Genomic DNA, 14235 nt, shown 5'->3' with positions numbered 1-14235 from the left:
GCTGGCTGCCCACAATACTAGAAAGGCACTTGGGTGGGTTTTGGCTCTTCACTTGGCTTTGGGAGGGCGGTACTCCAGTCATCCTTTGGTTCCAAGTAACGTCTTGAGTAAAGGACAAGAAGGGGGGTTTCTCACTGCCCCGTGTTTGTGCCCACAGAACTCTCCCAACGACCTCCAGATGCTCTCCGATGCCCCTGCTCACCACCTCTTCTGCCTCCTGCCGCCCGTGCCCCCCACCCAGAACACCCTGCCTGAGGTGCTTGCTGTCGTCCAGGTACAGAAGCAGAGGCGGCCCTGGGGCATTGATTTTGGGAACCATCCAGGTGTCCAGGGTTAATGGCTCAGGAACCGCAGTGTGGGAGGGGAAGTGCTGGTTCCTGCTCTGCAGCAGTAGTGAGAGGCGGGTGTGCCAGGCACGTGGTGGGGCAGCGTGGAGGGAGCCCGCCGACGGGACCCACGGTCACTGTCCGCAGGTGGGTGAATGTTGAAACTGGCCACTCAGCCCTCCTTTATTACAAAACAGTATGTGGTACTTATAAAAGTAGAAGACACAGATTGGAAAAAATAATGTTTTTAGCGCCTGTCATGTATTTATGCATTCCTATGTCATTTTTCTTTTTACAAACAAGGGATCATAGTACTTGGTAATCTGCTTTTTTTTCCTAGTGTGTCAAATATTTATAATCTGCATAATTTTTAAAGGGTGCATTGTATCTCTTTCTATGCACGTGTACGGTATTGTGTCTAACCTTCTCCTATCAGATACTTGGGTCGTGGATTTGTACTGTTCTGTTTGAGCTGCGCGAGCACCCTGTCCTGATTGCGGGGTACACACGTGCACCCTGTGTGGAGACCCTCTTCCATGTGGGTCTGCTCTTTGGGCCAGGAAGCTGTCAGTGCTCCACCTTGTTAGCGACAGTGTCGGGATAGCCCTGGGCTGTAGTCATGCAAGTTTCTTTGTAAATGGCTGGGTCAGTTACTGGGGTAAGCCTGACCGTAGTCAGAGAACCAGCAGAGTTGATGATGTTGTGTGAGTGGGCTCTGTTCTTGGGGCCGGCCATCTTGTCTGCATGGTCCTGCTTCTGCCACAGGTGTGCCTTGAGGGGGAGATTTCTCGCCAGTCCATCTTGAACAGCCTGTCTCGAGGCAAGAAGGCTTCAGGAGACCTGATTCCGTGGACAGTGTCAGAACAGGTGAAGCGCCTTCCCTGGCATGTCAGTGTGGGTGAAGCTGGCGGGGTCGGCGGATATATGCTGGTGCTAAGTTGCTGGCTCGTGTCTCCCACACAGTTCCAAGATCCAGACTTCGGGGGCCTTTCAGGTGGCAGGGTCGTACGCATTGCTGTTCACCCGGATTATCAAGCGGTAACGTGTCCTCGTGCCTCTCACATCTGGTGTGCCGTTCCCAGCTGCAGCTGTGCTGCTGGCTTGTTAGGGCAGGTGCATGTGGCTGTGTGACTGGGAGCTGGTCAGGGAGCCGGTGGTGCTGGGCACTCCTCTGCTGTGGAGTTGGCCCAGGCTGGGGGGTAGTGGGTGGACAGGGTAGTTGTGTGTGCTTGTTCTTTCTTTGTGAGGACAGGGGACTTGTGAACCAGATCTTTTTGTAATTACCTCCTGTCTCTTAGAAATCCCTCTCAGGAGTTAGTTGTCGAGACGTCAGGTTTGGGCTTGCTGATCTGTGGACCAGAAATCACAGCCAGCCATCCTCATGCTCAGGTTGCAAATGGGCTGTTTGTGATGGGCTAGACCAGTGGTTAGTAAACCGCGGCTTGCGAGCCACATGCGGCTCTTTGGCCCCTTGAGTGTGGCTCTTCCACAAAATACCATGTGTGGGCGCTACCTCGATAAGGAATGTGCCTACCTATATAGTTTAAATTTAAAAAATTTGGCTCTCAAAAGAAATTTCAATAGTTGTACTGTTGATATTTGGCTCTGTTGACTAATGAGTTTGCCAACCACTGGGCTAGACCATGCGGGAGTGAGGGTCACCCTGTGCTAGTTCTCAGGCTCTCTGCTCTGGCCTCATTGAGAGATTTTATTGGTTCTTTGTCAAGTGCAGCTTGGCCCAGAGAGAAGGGTTTCTGGGAGCAATAGAGAGGCATAGAAGTGGGTTAGCCAGACAAGAATATCTCTTCCTTTGCCTGTCTCCCTGCGTGCTTGCTCTCAGATGGGCTATGGCAGCCGAGCTCTGCAGCTGCTGCAGATGTACTACGAAGGCAGGTTTCCTTGTCTCGAGGAGAAGGTTGGTGCGACATCGCAAGAAATTCACAGCGTCAGCAGTGAGGTAAGCCGCTTCCGCTGCACTCCTGGCTCCTGGGAGGGCCCCGGGACTCGGGAGCACCACCGAAAACTGTGGTGGGCTCTCTGAGTAGCAGCAGACTTCTTCCGTTTTGGAGAAGCCACTGTTTTCTTGAGCCTAGCATTTGAGATCTTTAGGTCAGCATCACCTGGAAACTTGTTAAAAATGCAAATTCTTGAGCCCTGCCCCAGACCTCTGAATCAGAAGCTTGGGTGCGGCCCAGGAACGTGCGTCCTAACAGGCTCCCAGGGGATGCTGTGCACGTTGCAGCCTCCTCCTAGTCCTCAGCCCGGACTCGGGGAAGTTCCGTCTTTCTGGTCGGCACGATTAGCACCAGGAACTGGGAGGGCTTTGCACACAGTCATTGGAGTTTCGGTGTCCCTGCTGGGGGGGTGAGGAAGGGAGTTATGTTTATGGTCAGACTCAGGTTTGTCACTTCCCAAGTCCCAGAGCCACCCAGTGACAAACCTGGGTCTTCAGCCCTCATCTTTGGAACCCTGCCTTGTCTCTTTGTAAATCTGTTTGGCCTTTCTCAACCGTGTGGCTCTTCTGCATTCTGGGTGCCGAGCAATAGATTCCATGCTTTTCTAGGGGTTTAGTACACTCAGAAATGAGCACTGGACTTACTGGTGTTCCTGTATTTTAAAAGCCATGAGAACAAACCTAAAAACTTATCCTGGTGTTTGTTGTGTTCAGTCTAGAGGCCGGCGTGGCCGGAGTGCTTGGGAATGTCACTGACCTCCCTCGGCTGTGTGGCCTGTGTTTTCTCCCCGGCCTCCTAGGCTGTCAGCTTGTTGGAAGAAGTTGTCACTCCCCGGAAGGAACTGCCTCCCTTGCTCCTCAAACTGAATGAGAGGCCTGCCGAGCGCCTGGATTACCTGGGTGTGTCCTACGGCTTGACCCCCAGGCTCCTCAAGTAAGGGTTTGCTTGTCCTTCTCCGCGAACCGCCCCCTTGTCTTTGGTTTCTGAAAATGAGAGTTCTGTGGGCTGTGTGTCTGCCTTTCCAGTGGGTGTCTGTCAGAGGTCATGGACTCACTGCTCCCCCAGCCCTTCCCAGCGGTACCTGTCCCTGCTCCCAGAATGCACACACAGTGACCTGCTCTCTGCTCCCCCCCCAGCCCTTCCCAGTGGTACCTGTCCCTGCTCCCAGAATGCACACACAGTGACCTGCTCTCTGCCCCCCCAGCCCTGCCCAGCGGTACCTGTCCCTGCTCCCAGAATGCACACACAGTGACCTGCTCTCTGTGCCCCCCCCCAGCCCTTCCCAGCGGTACCTGTCCCTGCTCCCAGAATGCACACACAGTGACCTGCTCTCTGCCCCCCCAGCCCTTCCCAGTGGTACCTGTCCCTGCTCCCAGAATGCACACACAGTGACCTGCTCTCTGCCCCCCCAGCCCTTCCCAGCGGTACCTGTCCCTGCTCCCAGAATGCACACACAGTGACCTGCTCTCTGCCCCCCCAGCCCTTCCCAGTGGTACCTGTCCCTGCTCCCAGAATGCACACACAGTGACCTGCTCTCTGCTCCCCCCCCAGCCCTTCCCAGCGGTACCTGTCCCTGCTCCCAGAATGCACACACAGTGACCTGCTCTCTGCCCCCCCCCCCCAGCCCTTCCCAGCGGTACCTGTCCCTGCTCCCAGAATGCACACACAGTGACCTGCTCTCTGCCCCCCCCCCCAGCCCTTCCCAGCGGTACCTGTCCCTGCTCCCAGAATGCACACACAGTGACCTGCTCTCTGCTCCCCCGCCCAGCCCTTCCCAGCGGTACCTGTCCCTGCTCCCAGAATGCACACACAGTGACCTGCTCTCTGTGCCCCCCCCCAGCCCTTCCCAGCGGTACCTGTCCCTGCTCCCAGAATGCACACACAGTGACCTGCTCTCTGCTCCCCCCCCCCAGCCCTTCCCAGCGGTACCTGTCCCTGCTCCCAGAATGCACACACAGTGACCTGCTCTCTGCTCCCCCAGCCCTTCCCAGCGGTACCTGTCCCTGCTCCCAGAATGCACACACAGTGACCTGCTCTCTGTGCCCCCCCCCAGCCCTGCCCAGCGGTACCTGTCCCTGCTCCCAGAATGCACACACAGTGACCTGCTCTCTGTGCCCCCCCAGCCCTTCCCAGTGGTACCTGTCCCTGCTCCCAGAATGCACACACAGTGACCTGCTCTCTGTGCCCCCCCAGCCCTTCCCAGTGGTACCTGTCGGCTGCTCCCAGAATGCACACACAGTGACCTGCTCTCTGTGCCTTTGCAGGTTCTGGAAACGAGCTGGGTTTGTTCCTGTTTATCTGAGACAGACCCCGGTGAGTGGGGCATCCAGCAGCGGAGGGCTGTGGGTTTGTGGTTATCGCTGGTGGCAGGTCTAGGTGCACAGAGCCTTTGTGCCCCCGGCGATGCTCTGAGTAGGTGTTCCTGTGCCTCCCAGAGGTTTGTCCGATGGACACCCCACGCCGTCCCCTGAAAGGCCATGTGATCACGTCCCCCCCCCCGCTGTGTAGCTTACTCCGGTGCATTCCGGGCTTTGCTTGATTATAGAATAGCTGAGGTGCCGGTGGACTTGCTCATCACGTTCAGGAAGCCTGTAACCTGGGGCTTCCGTGAGTTGTTATTGTAATTTAAAGAAAAGCGGTATTAGGAGAGGAGTACATGGCAGAGCCATAGAGAGCTATTAATTATGGAAGGGGCGAGTTCATGACTGTAAGTTCCTTAAGAAAAAAATTGTTTAGCAACCTACAGTGAATCAGGCGGTGGACATGCTACACCATGAAACTTAATTTTTAATGGGTGGAAACAGGCAACAAGAAAGTGAATAAATTTTCAGTAGTGAAGTGCACTGTGAAGAAAACCAAATGCTGGGATTATAATGAGCAGCCAGGCTTCTGAGAGGTGACCTTTCAGACTGAAACCTGAAGATTGAAATGGAGCAGCCATGGGAAAGGCGTTTCTAAGCTGAGGGCACAGTGAGCGTCAGAGCCCGAGGCGGGCATGAGCCTGGTGATTTGAAGGAAACAGGAAGGCCAGTGTGGTGGGGAGTCCGTGGAAGAGCAGGGGGTGGCTCGTGGGGGCGGGCGGGTCTAGGAGGACTGCGTTTCCTCCTGTTGGGGTGGAGGAAGGCAGTAGAGGGAGGGTCCTTGGCCGCTCTGTGGACAGTGGCTGGTGGGGACCCCAGAGCAGAGGCAGGAAGAGGAGTGGATGAGAGGTGGGGTGGGGTGGTGTGGGGTCTAGGGAAGACGGGGAGAAGTGGCCAGAGGCAAGGTGTGTTTTGCAGGGTAAGCTGACCAGAACTGAGGGTCTGGGGGTGGAAGGTGAGTGAGCACGAGATGAAGGATAATTCCTAGGTGTCTGGCTTGAGAGACTGGGTGTGGGTGGTGCATTTTGCTGAGATAAGACCCACTGGAGGGAAAAGTGGGATTTTTTTTTTTTTTGCATAGTAATGTGAGATGCCTATTAGACATCCAAATGGAAATACGGAGTAGGCAGCTGACTGTAGGAGTCTGGAGTTCAAGGAGGAGGTTGGGACTGGAGGCTTGGTCTTGGGGAGCACAGCGCCAGTATCCCAGGATAGTGCCCGTTTGAGAGGTCCAGGCTGGATACAAGTTCTGCCGTTGACTGACTCTAAGGAGAAGGCAGACCACTGAGGTCACTGTACCTCGGGATGGTCGGGTGCCGCGAGCTGCTCGTTTGTGACTTGGTGCTGGCGTTTTATTACATGAATGTTCAAATCCAGTAGGTATTTTTGAAAATGTCTTCTGTAATCTGTTCCATTCTGCTCCATTCTGATATTTTTATGGTTTGGGGCTTTGTTGTTATGTAGTAAAAATTTAAAGACCTGTGGTCATTGTTTTAGCACCTACATAAGCCTGCACTTTCAAACTGGTTACCAGCAAGGGTTTTGACATAGATTTTGCTGTAAGGCAGCAAAACATGCTGATCGGATCATATAGAGTTGAAGCTGTGATAAGTGTTTGGGTTCATAATCTACCTGACACAAGCAAGGGCGCACTTCCGTGGGTCCAGAGCAGGAGTGTCCGTGCTCTGAAGATCTGAGCAGTCTGCGCCTTCGCCACGGCACCTGCTGAGTGGCGGGACAGCGTGAAGCCCTGGTGTAGGAGTGACCCGTTGAGGGAGGGCGTGGCGGCGAGGGCGCTCTCCAGCCGGGGGACAGGGAGGGCGTGGGAGCAGCAGGCCTTTCCCGCCACGTTCCTACAGCTCCTTGTGGCCTGCATTCCTACAATCAACGACAGACTGTTCACAAAACAGGTTCTTGGTGCCATTAGGAGTGTGTGTTTTCCAGAATGACCTGACTGGGGAGCACTCGTGCATCATGCTGAAGACGCTGGCTGATGAGAGCGAGGCTGACGAGGGAGCCTGGCTCGTGGCCTTCTGGAAAGGTGACTCTGAGTGGAGGGGGACAGCGGGGCTGGGGGGGGGCTCCCCGACCTCTGACTGTGTGGTTGTACCCCAGACTTCCGAAGGCGGTTCCTGGCTCTGCTGTCCTACCAGTTCAGCGCCTTCTCCCCCGCCCTGGCTCTGAACATCATTCAGAACAGGAACATCGGGAAGCCAGCCCGGCCAGGTGAGCCGGGCAGGATGGTGCGGAGGGCGGCAGCGGCCGGGGTGCGGAAGCAGGAGGTGGATGTGGTGGTCCGGGAAGAGGGAGGGCTAGGACCGGAGGGGCCGGGTCCAGGCCTGCATCGCCCCCTGCCGTCTCCCGCTAGCAGGCCCTGCTGTGCCGCAGGTGCCGGCACACACCGTAGCGCTCATCTGCATAAGACTTTGTGGATGTCAGGTAGCTTGTTCAGCTAGTGGATTAAGGAACCCCATTTAAATCCTGTGACCCAGAGTAGCTAGCGCAGTTCTGAGGCTCAGTTTCCTCGTTTGTGAAATGGTAATAAGAATACGCTGCCAACCTTCTGTGGCCAACACATACAGCTGTTACAAACTCTGGGTGGGTATTTACAGTGTAGAAACGTGTAGGGGCCACTATATTAACAGCTGTAGGCCCTTGTTTTTTCTGTCGCTGAATGTGTGTGTGTACTTTGTTTTACTGATTGTATTTAGAAAAACCTGTCCCTCAAGCTGGACAGAGACGTGTCCTGTCTGCGAAGCGGGTCCTGAGGGGAAGGACAGCGTGGGGAAGGGGTGTTGGTGTGGTCCTCTAGCCCTGGGGCCTGGGAGCCTTCCCGTGATCTGATGTGTTGGCATGGAACTCTGAGTAAGGGTCCCGTGCCAGTTGTCCCTGGCCCTGCGTGGACCAGAGCTGCCCCCCTCTGCAGGAGAAAGGTCCAGCAGCGTGGGGTGGTGTTACATGGTGGGCAGGCACTCTGCAGTGGCTTCTGCTCTGGCTGAAGGCCCAGGGGAGGAGCAGCTGGGTGCCCCCGGGGACTTCCCTGACCCGTCTGGCTCTGTCGCACGTACAGCCCTACGCCGGGAGGAGCTGGAAGCTCTTTTTCTCCCCTATGACCTGAAGAGGCTGGAGATGTATTCACGGAACATGGTTGACTATCACCTCATCATGGACCTGATCCCAGCCATCTCCCGGATGTATTTCCTGAACCAGCTGGGCGACCTGGCCCTGTCCGCTGCCCAGTCGGTAGGTGGCCTGCTGCTCGTGTGCTGTGAAGGAAGATGGGGTTGTGGAGCGGTTCACGTGCTGGATGTTTGGTTGGATGTTTTGATGTCATTTTCTGCATTTAATTCCTCGTGGTTCTGATAAGGGGTGGGTTGTGGTCGCCCCGTTGGATGGGTGAGGACACGTGAGCTCTGAATTGAGCCATGCACTCAGCCACCCAGTTAGTAGTGAAGAGCTGCAGCTTGCCTTCATTCCTACTCTGCCTGAGCAGAGGGCTGGCAGCGCCCTAAACTTTTTAGTGTAGCTGTGAAGCAGCTCTTTGTCAGGATAGGTTAGTTTGGGGATGGTAGGGAGAGGAAGCATTCCTCGGTAGTTTCAGTAACAGGATAAAAGAGAAGATTCCAAAATACAGTAGCATTTGATATTTTGTACCAGATAGTTTTGGTCAAAAGAAAGTACTAACTCTGTTCTCAGTGCCATTTTAATGGGCAAGGGCCTCTCCTGGCGGCCACTTAGATTTCCCATCCTCCAGGCCCTTCTCCTGGGTGTTGGCCTGCAGCACAAGTCCGTGGACCAGCTGGAAAAGGAGATTGAGCTGCCCTCGGGCCAGCTGATGGGACTTTTCAACCGGATCGTCCGCAAAGTCGTGAAGGTAACCATGCTGATCTCAGGGTGTTGGTCCGTTTCAAATAATGTCACAACCCACTCTGCCCCCAAATGAACAGATTTTAACAATTAGCCGTATATGCTGCAGCTCGCCACCCCCCCCCCCCCCCGTGCGCACCCCCCTGAAGGAGTGGGGCGTCAGCTGTCTAGTGTTCTGTCCCGGAGGCTCTGTGCGGGGAATCTGATCTCTGCAGCCTGTGTCCTTACCCTCCTCTCATGATCACACGTCCTCCTGAACGGGGCACACTCAGCGCTGATGGGCTGGGTCCCTGCTGCTGCTGATCTCCTGCTTCCTGGCCGTTGTTTTGTAGCTGTTTAACGAAGTGCAGGAAAAGGCCATTGAGGAGCAGATGGTGGCAGTGAAGGATGTGGTCATGGAGCCCGCGATGAAGACCCTGAGCGATGACCTGGTATGCTGCTGCGGAAGGCCTGTGAGCACTGAACGTGTGCCCGTCCCCTTTAGTCGGCGTCCTCTGCGCTGCCCGAGCTCCGTGGTGGTGATGCTCTGTGGGTGTGGACGACCATCACTCCCTGCGTGTCCCTGCCCTGATGTGCCCGAGCACGTCCCCTTCTGCCCCCACTGAATGTGTGTGTGTGTGCAAGCAGTCTAGCTGCTGTTGTGAACTTGTTTGTCCTCGTATACTTTTTAAAATGCTTGTTCTGTATTCATATACACTGGAGTGGGAGCCACCGCTCACAGTGGAGGGTAAACTGAGAGCAGATGTCTGCTCAGTGTGGTGATCTTCTGCCCCTCTGCCCCTCACCTTTTTCTGCCGCTTGCCTCTGACCTGCTCTGTCTGGGGGGCCTTGGCCGCAGGATGAAGCAGCGAAGGAGTTCCAGGAGAAGCACAAGAAAGACGTGGGGAAGCTGAAGAGCATGGACCTCTCCCAGTAAGCTCCCCCACTGCTGCTCCTGGGCAGCGAAGGCTCTGCCTGGACCCCTGTCCCGGTGCCTGGTGCCCTGGACGCTGCCCCGTGGGCCGCTTTCCTAACGCCTGTTCCCTGTGTGCAGGATTCTGGAGGACTTGGCTCCCCGGTCAGCTCTGCCATGCTGACTTGCACAGCGTGCTCCCGGGAGCCCCAGGGTTTCCCGTCCCCCCTCAGGCCCCTCGGGAGGGGCTGCTGGCCAGTGAGCGTCCACTTTGAATGGCCACTCTTCTGTGTTTTTTGTCTTCAAATTCTGCATGGGAATTTGTTTGAAGAAAGGATTCTGCCAACAAAACCCTTGCCCTGGAACCCTCTGTATACTAAGAATCCCAGTCCCCTTGGTGCTGCAGCTGGGTACTCCCTGCCCTGTGGAGTGATGTGAATAACAACTCCAGAATTAGTGGCCTTTGTGCCTCTCTGACCTTTATTCTTCCAGCTGCTGGGTCATTACTGACAGTAGTTATTGGACATGGGAGGTGGGGAGGTGGCCCGCAGGGCCCTGGGCAGGGTTCCAGCTCTGCTGTTAGCTTTGAGGTATTAAAACTTTGATTGGCAGGTTTGCTAGATTCCGGGGTGGGGAGAGGCACAGTTCCAGGGCTTGTAGAACCGGAGGGAGGAGTGAGCAGGAAGGTGGTGGGGTGACAGGAGCCTGCTTTGGTGGGCGGTTCATCAGAGGCAGGTGGGAGAAGTCGCAGCTGCACCCTGTGCTGGCCCGTCCTGTCGTGGACTCCTGCTGGCAGGGGTGACCCTCGTTCCACTGAAGTCCTGTCCCGTGGAGCTGGCTCCAAGGCTCCTGGCCCTACTGCGTGCCTGTTCTCCCTGCTACTCAGACGCTGACCAGCCCGGCCAGGCCTTTGTGGCAGGGCGTGTCTGATAGGAATGTTGTCACTGTCTTATTTTCTTTTAAGCACCCCCTTCTTTTGAGCAGGCTCTGATATTTCTCTATTATTTAGATACATAATCCGCGGAGATGATGAAGAGTGGAACGAGGCTTTAAACAAAGCCGGCCAGAATGCTTCGATCGTCAGCCTGAAGAGGTGAGGGCCCGGCATCTGACAGGAGAGGCGTTCTGGCCTCTGTGCTCCTCTGGTAACTTTCACTAGGAAAGAGGAGGTTGGAACAGAAACTCGGAGAGAAGTCCTGGTTCTTTCCTTTGAGTGTTGCTCCTTTGGTAGCATACCTCCTGCAGCTCGGGCTGGGGCATCTCTCAGGCCGAGGTCTCAGCACCCCTCGCAATCCCCAGTCAGGGAGACAGGTCTGAGGGGACTGTCCCAGAGCTGCAGGAACCGAGCCCGTCCTGTGGGCCCTAATGCAGTGTCCCGTCCCCCCTCAGAGCAACACGAGGCAGCTGTGTTATTACCGTCACTGCTGTAAAGATGGAGTAACCACGCTCGAAGTAACTTCTCAAGGAGCGTACAGCTAGTAAGAGGCAGAGCCAGACTTGTGGCCAGATTTGTCCGTTGCAAACTCATTGTTTTACTTGCTGCAGTCTCCTCTAAGCCAGCGCTTCTCAAACTCTGGGGTCTTAGAGTTCCTTATCTCATAAAAATTATTGAGGGATGGATCCCGAAGGGCTTGTGGGTTGTCTGTTCATGTTTCCACTCGTAGAAGTTCATTGCCAAGACATTTTCAAAAGTTTTTCAGAATTAAAGGTGCAACACTGGACTCATGGGTTTTTTTTTGGTTGTTTTTAAAAATATTCTTTTTTTTCTGTAAAAATTTCAGTAAGAAAAGTGATATGGTTTTACATTCGCATTTTTGCAAATCTCTGTTATTTGGCGATCTTGCATTCAGTCTTTTGTGCATATGTCTTATAGTCTCTGGAAAACTGAACAGTTATGAAAAAATAGAAGTAAAAAGGCAAAAAATGTATACAAGTATTATGAAAATAGTTTTGACCTTAGGGATCACCCGGAAGGGTCGTGGGCACCTCAGGCGTCCCTGGCCCACTCCGAAGACCTTTGCTCCAGGCGGCGTCTCTGCAGAGGGCGCACCTGCAGAGAACCACCCTTTCTGGGCTGGGCCTGGGTGGCAGTCCCCTGTGGGGAGAGAGTGAGCTCTGGCCCTGGGCCTCTAGTGCTGCGGCCTGCACAGCCTATGTAGGGGCGAGTGGGGGGGTGTTCTTGGAATTGTCCTAGTCACCCCGAGTCCCTTGGAGAGTTATTTTGGAAACATTTGGAAAGAGGAAATCCTGTGACTCTGGGAACCACAGATCCCTGAAGTCATAGACTCTCTTCTGTAGTCTCCAGACGTTGCTGGGACCTCGAGGGTTCTGGCCCTGGTGCCGGCCTCATCTGCCACATGCTCTCTGATGGGCCACAGAAGGCTCTGGTCAGCGTGTCCTAACTTCTGGTTTGGACAGTGTGGCCCATGCTGACTGACCGAGGGGTGGGTCTGACTGGCACAGAGTGCCAGGGAACCGGCTTGGCGTGGAGAAGGCCTCCTGCCCTCGTTAGCTGTCACTGCTGGTGAGGAGCCCGTGTCGTGTGGTCGCTCGTGTGCTTGAGGCCTCTGGGTACATGTGAAATACGTGCTTGTGGAGGTAAAGATCCTGGTATCTATCAGTGTGTTCTTAGATGCCTTGCTTTTCTTTGTGTGTGTGTGTGTGAGAGAGAGAAAGAGTGAGAGAGGTCACTTCATTCAGGTGATGTTAATGGCCCTGGATAAAGCTCTCCAGTCTCTCCTCAGTGGGAGGTATTTGTACCCAGGGCAAGTGCCCCTGGAGAGAATCTTGAACCTGTGCGGGGAAGGACGGGGCCATAAGCTGAGTGACTCCCATGCTGATCTGTCAGAGAGGAGTCCAGTGGCCAGCTGAAATGTGTCCCCTGAGTCAGTACTCCCAGAGCTGCATTCGTGTTCAGGAAAAATAAAACAGGAACAGCACATCAGGAAGGACTATAGGGCCTGCCTGAGACTCATGCTGTGGGTTAGGGTCACTGTGGTAGTACGTCTGGTTCCCAGAATAGTCCTGGGTGGTGAGGGAGGGAGGGGATCTTCCTTGAGGTCTTGGAGGAGGGGCCCGTACCGGACCCTGAAGAGAGCTCTGACGGCAGATGTTGAGAGGTGGCTTTGTTCCTGTGCAAACTAAGAGCTCGGGCAGGCGGAAGCCGGGTGCTGTGGGGCACCGGCCTCCGCACAATGCCTGGCACGCTGGGGGGCTTGCAGAGGACGTTTGTGTCTGACCGGGTGTTCCATCGTTTCTGGTGATGGAAACCCTTTTTCAGACAAAGCAAAGCAGTCTGAAAGATGTTAGGTGTGTGCATACTTCATTCTTTCACTTTCTACTGCTAGTTTTCTTTTTCCTCCAGTGACAAGAAAAGGAAATTGGAAGCCAAACAAGAATCCAAACAGAACAAAAAGTTGAAGAAAAACAGAGATATGAAGCACAAAAAAGATGTGAAGCTGAAGCGGAAGAAGTAGTGAAGAGGAGCTCCGGTCTCGGCAGTGACCCGGAAGGAAACACCCTGCCTTTCCGGCCTGTCCGGCCGGACGGGGTGGCAGCCTGCACTGTTAAAAGCACCAAGCGCCCCCATCAGCCCTGGAAGCTGGACTGGAACTCCGTGTATGGACCACGCTTGGCTTAAAGCAAAGTCACTTCTGAATAGGTCTGCTGGGAGCTCAACTCAGGTCCTGCCGAAGGTCTGCCGCCCTCCCCCAGTCCTGGCCTTCCTTCCCCACATGTTCGTGTTTTGTGTTGGGTCCAGCTTTTTTTATTCCTTCCCATGTGTGGAAGCCACGCTGACTCTTGTCCCTTCTCAGGTGCTAAGTGCACCGCTGTCTGGCGATGCCCAGAGGGCTTCTGGGAGAGCACGGCCTCATCATGGACTTGTCCAAACAGCCGGGGCCTGCAGCGGTAGTGCCCTGGGATCGTACGCTGTGACCCTTCGCTGCTGGCTCAGCAGGCCTGCTGCCCGTGTCCCAGGAAGCCTGACCTCTCCTCCTTCAGGAAGGATATGGCACTTGAGTCCTCAAAACTTACCCACTTGGGAAAAATGTTGGGAAAGACCCCTTTGCTAGCAAGGGTGAGAGAGGGATAGAGGATCTATTTTTAATAAATAACATCCTAGAAAGAGAACTGTCTGTGAGTACTCATGCTGGTGAAGGGTGCAGCTTGCCCTGTTTTCTGGTGGAGCTTGGGTGCCAGGGTGACTGGAGGGTGCTGGAGTGGAGGCTGGGGCTGGGGCTGGGTCTGGGCGGGCGGGCAGGGCTTACCCACCCAGGGCCTGTGGGAGATGGGGCTGGTCCTGGCCGGCGCTCGCTGTGTCGTTCCGAGGGACTTGGAGGGGTGCCTAGAAGCAGCTAGCTGGGCCTCTTTTCCGCCCTCGCTCCTGTCAAGTGGTTTGGTCCCTTCCGTCTATTGGGGACAGAAGTTATGTGGTGGCTTCACACACACTTTGGTACGTTTGTTTGATGGTATGTACTTTCCCGTCCCAAGCACGATGCTGTGTGCTTGAAACCGGCTGTGGGATGATTCCTTTTCCGTGTCACCAAGTGCAAGGAAGGCCCGAGGCGGGCAGCTCAGGTGCTGGCGTGCTGGCCACCCTCCCGCGGCATGGGGGCGGCGGCCGTCTGCAGTGCTCTGGCCGCATCGCTCTCTAGCTTCTACGCCCTTCTTATTTTTATAGAAACATTCATGTGGCCTTGGTTACTGATCTTCCTTGGTGTTCTGTAGACTTTGGAGGGACTGCTCTTCTACTGAAACTAGAAAAGCATCTCCGTTTGTGTTGCTTGTCACCACTCAAGTAAGTAGAGACAAGGATCGAATCTTTATGGGCGCTT

The 14235-nt window shown here is 54.9% G+C and overlaps 1 protein-coding gene across 1 annotated transcript in view; it reads left to right on the top strand.

Moving 5' to 3' along the window:
* NAT10 (N-acetyltransferase 10) overlaps window positions 1-13514 on the top strand; it is a 39262-nt gene extending 25748 nt beyond the window's left edge. The window contains exons 16-29 of the mRNA XM_066363462.1: window positions 158-274; window positions 1092-1193; window positions 1290-1364; window positions 2167-2283; window positions 3081-3214; window positions 4546-4594; window positions 6586-6682; window positions 6757-6867; window positions 7712-7884; window positions 8396-8515; window positions 8841-8939; window positions 9347-9420; window positions 10410-10493; window positions 12765-13514. Of these exons, the coding sequence (XP_066219559.1) occupies window positions 158-274; window positions 1092-1193; window positions 1290-1364; window positions 2167-2283; window positions 3081-3214; window positions 4546-4594; window positions 6586-6682; window positions 6757-6867; window positions 7712-7884; window positions 8396-8515; window positions 8841-8939; window positions 9347-9420; window positions 10410-10493; window positions 12765-12876 (1464 nt within the window). The 3' untranslated portion in view covers window positions 12877-13514. The remainder of the gene's footprint in view (window positions 1-157; window positions 275-1091; window positions 1194-1289; window positions 1365-2166; window positions 2284-3080; window positions 3215-4545; window positions 4595-6585; window positions 6683-6756; window positions 6868-7711; window positions 7885-8395; window positions 8516-8840; window positions 8940-9346; window positions 9421-10409; window positions 10494-12764) is intronic.
* The last annotated feature ends 721 nt before the right edge of the window (window positions 13515-14235 follow it).

This window comes from Saccopteryx leptura, chromosome 1, assembly GCF_036850995.1.
Source record: "Saccopteryx leptura isolate mSacLep1 chromosome 1, mSacLep1_pri_phased_curated, whole genome shotgun sequence".
NCBI lineage: Eukaryota > Metazoa > Chordata > Mammalia > Chiroptera > Emballonuridae > Saccopteryx > Saccopteryx leptura.
The sequence above is the reverse complement of the archived record's forward strand: the minus strand, read 5'-3'. Positions and strand labels throughout refer to the sequence as shown.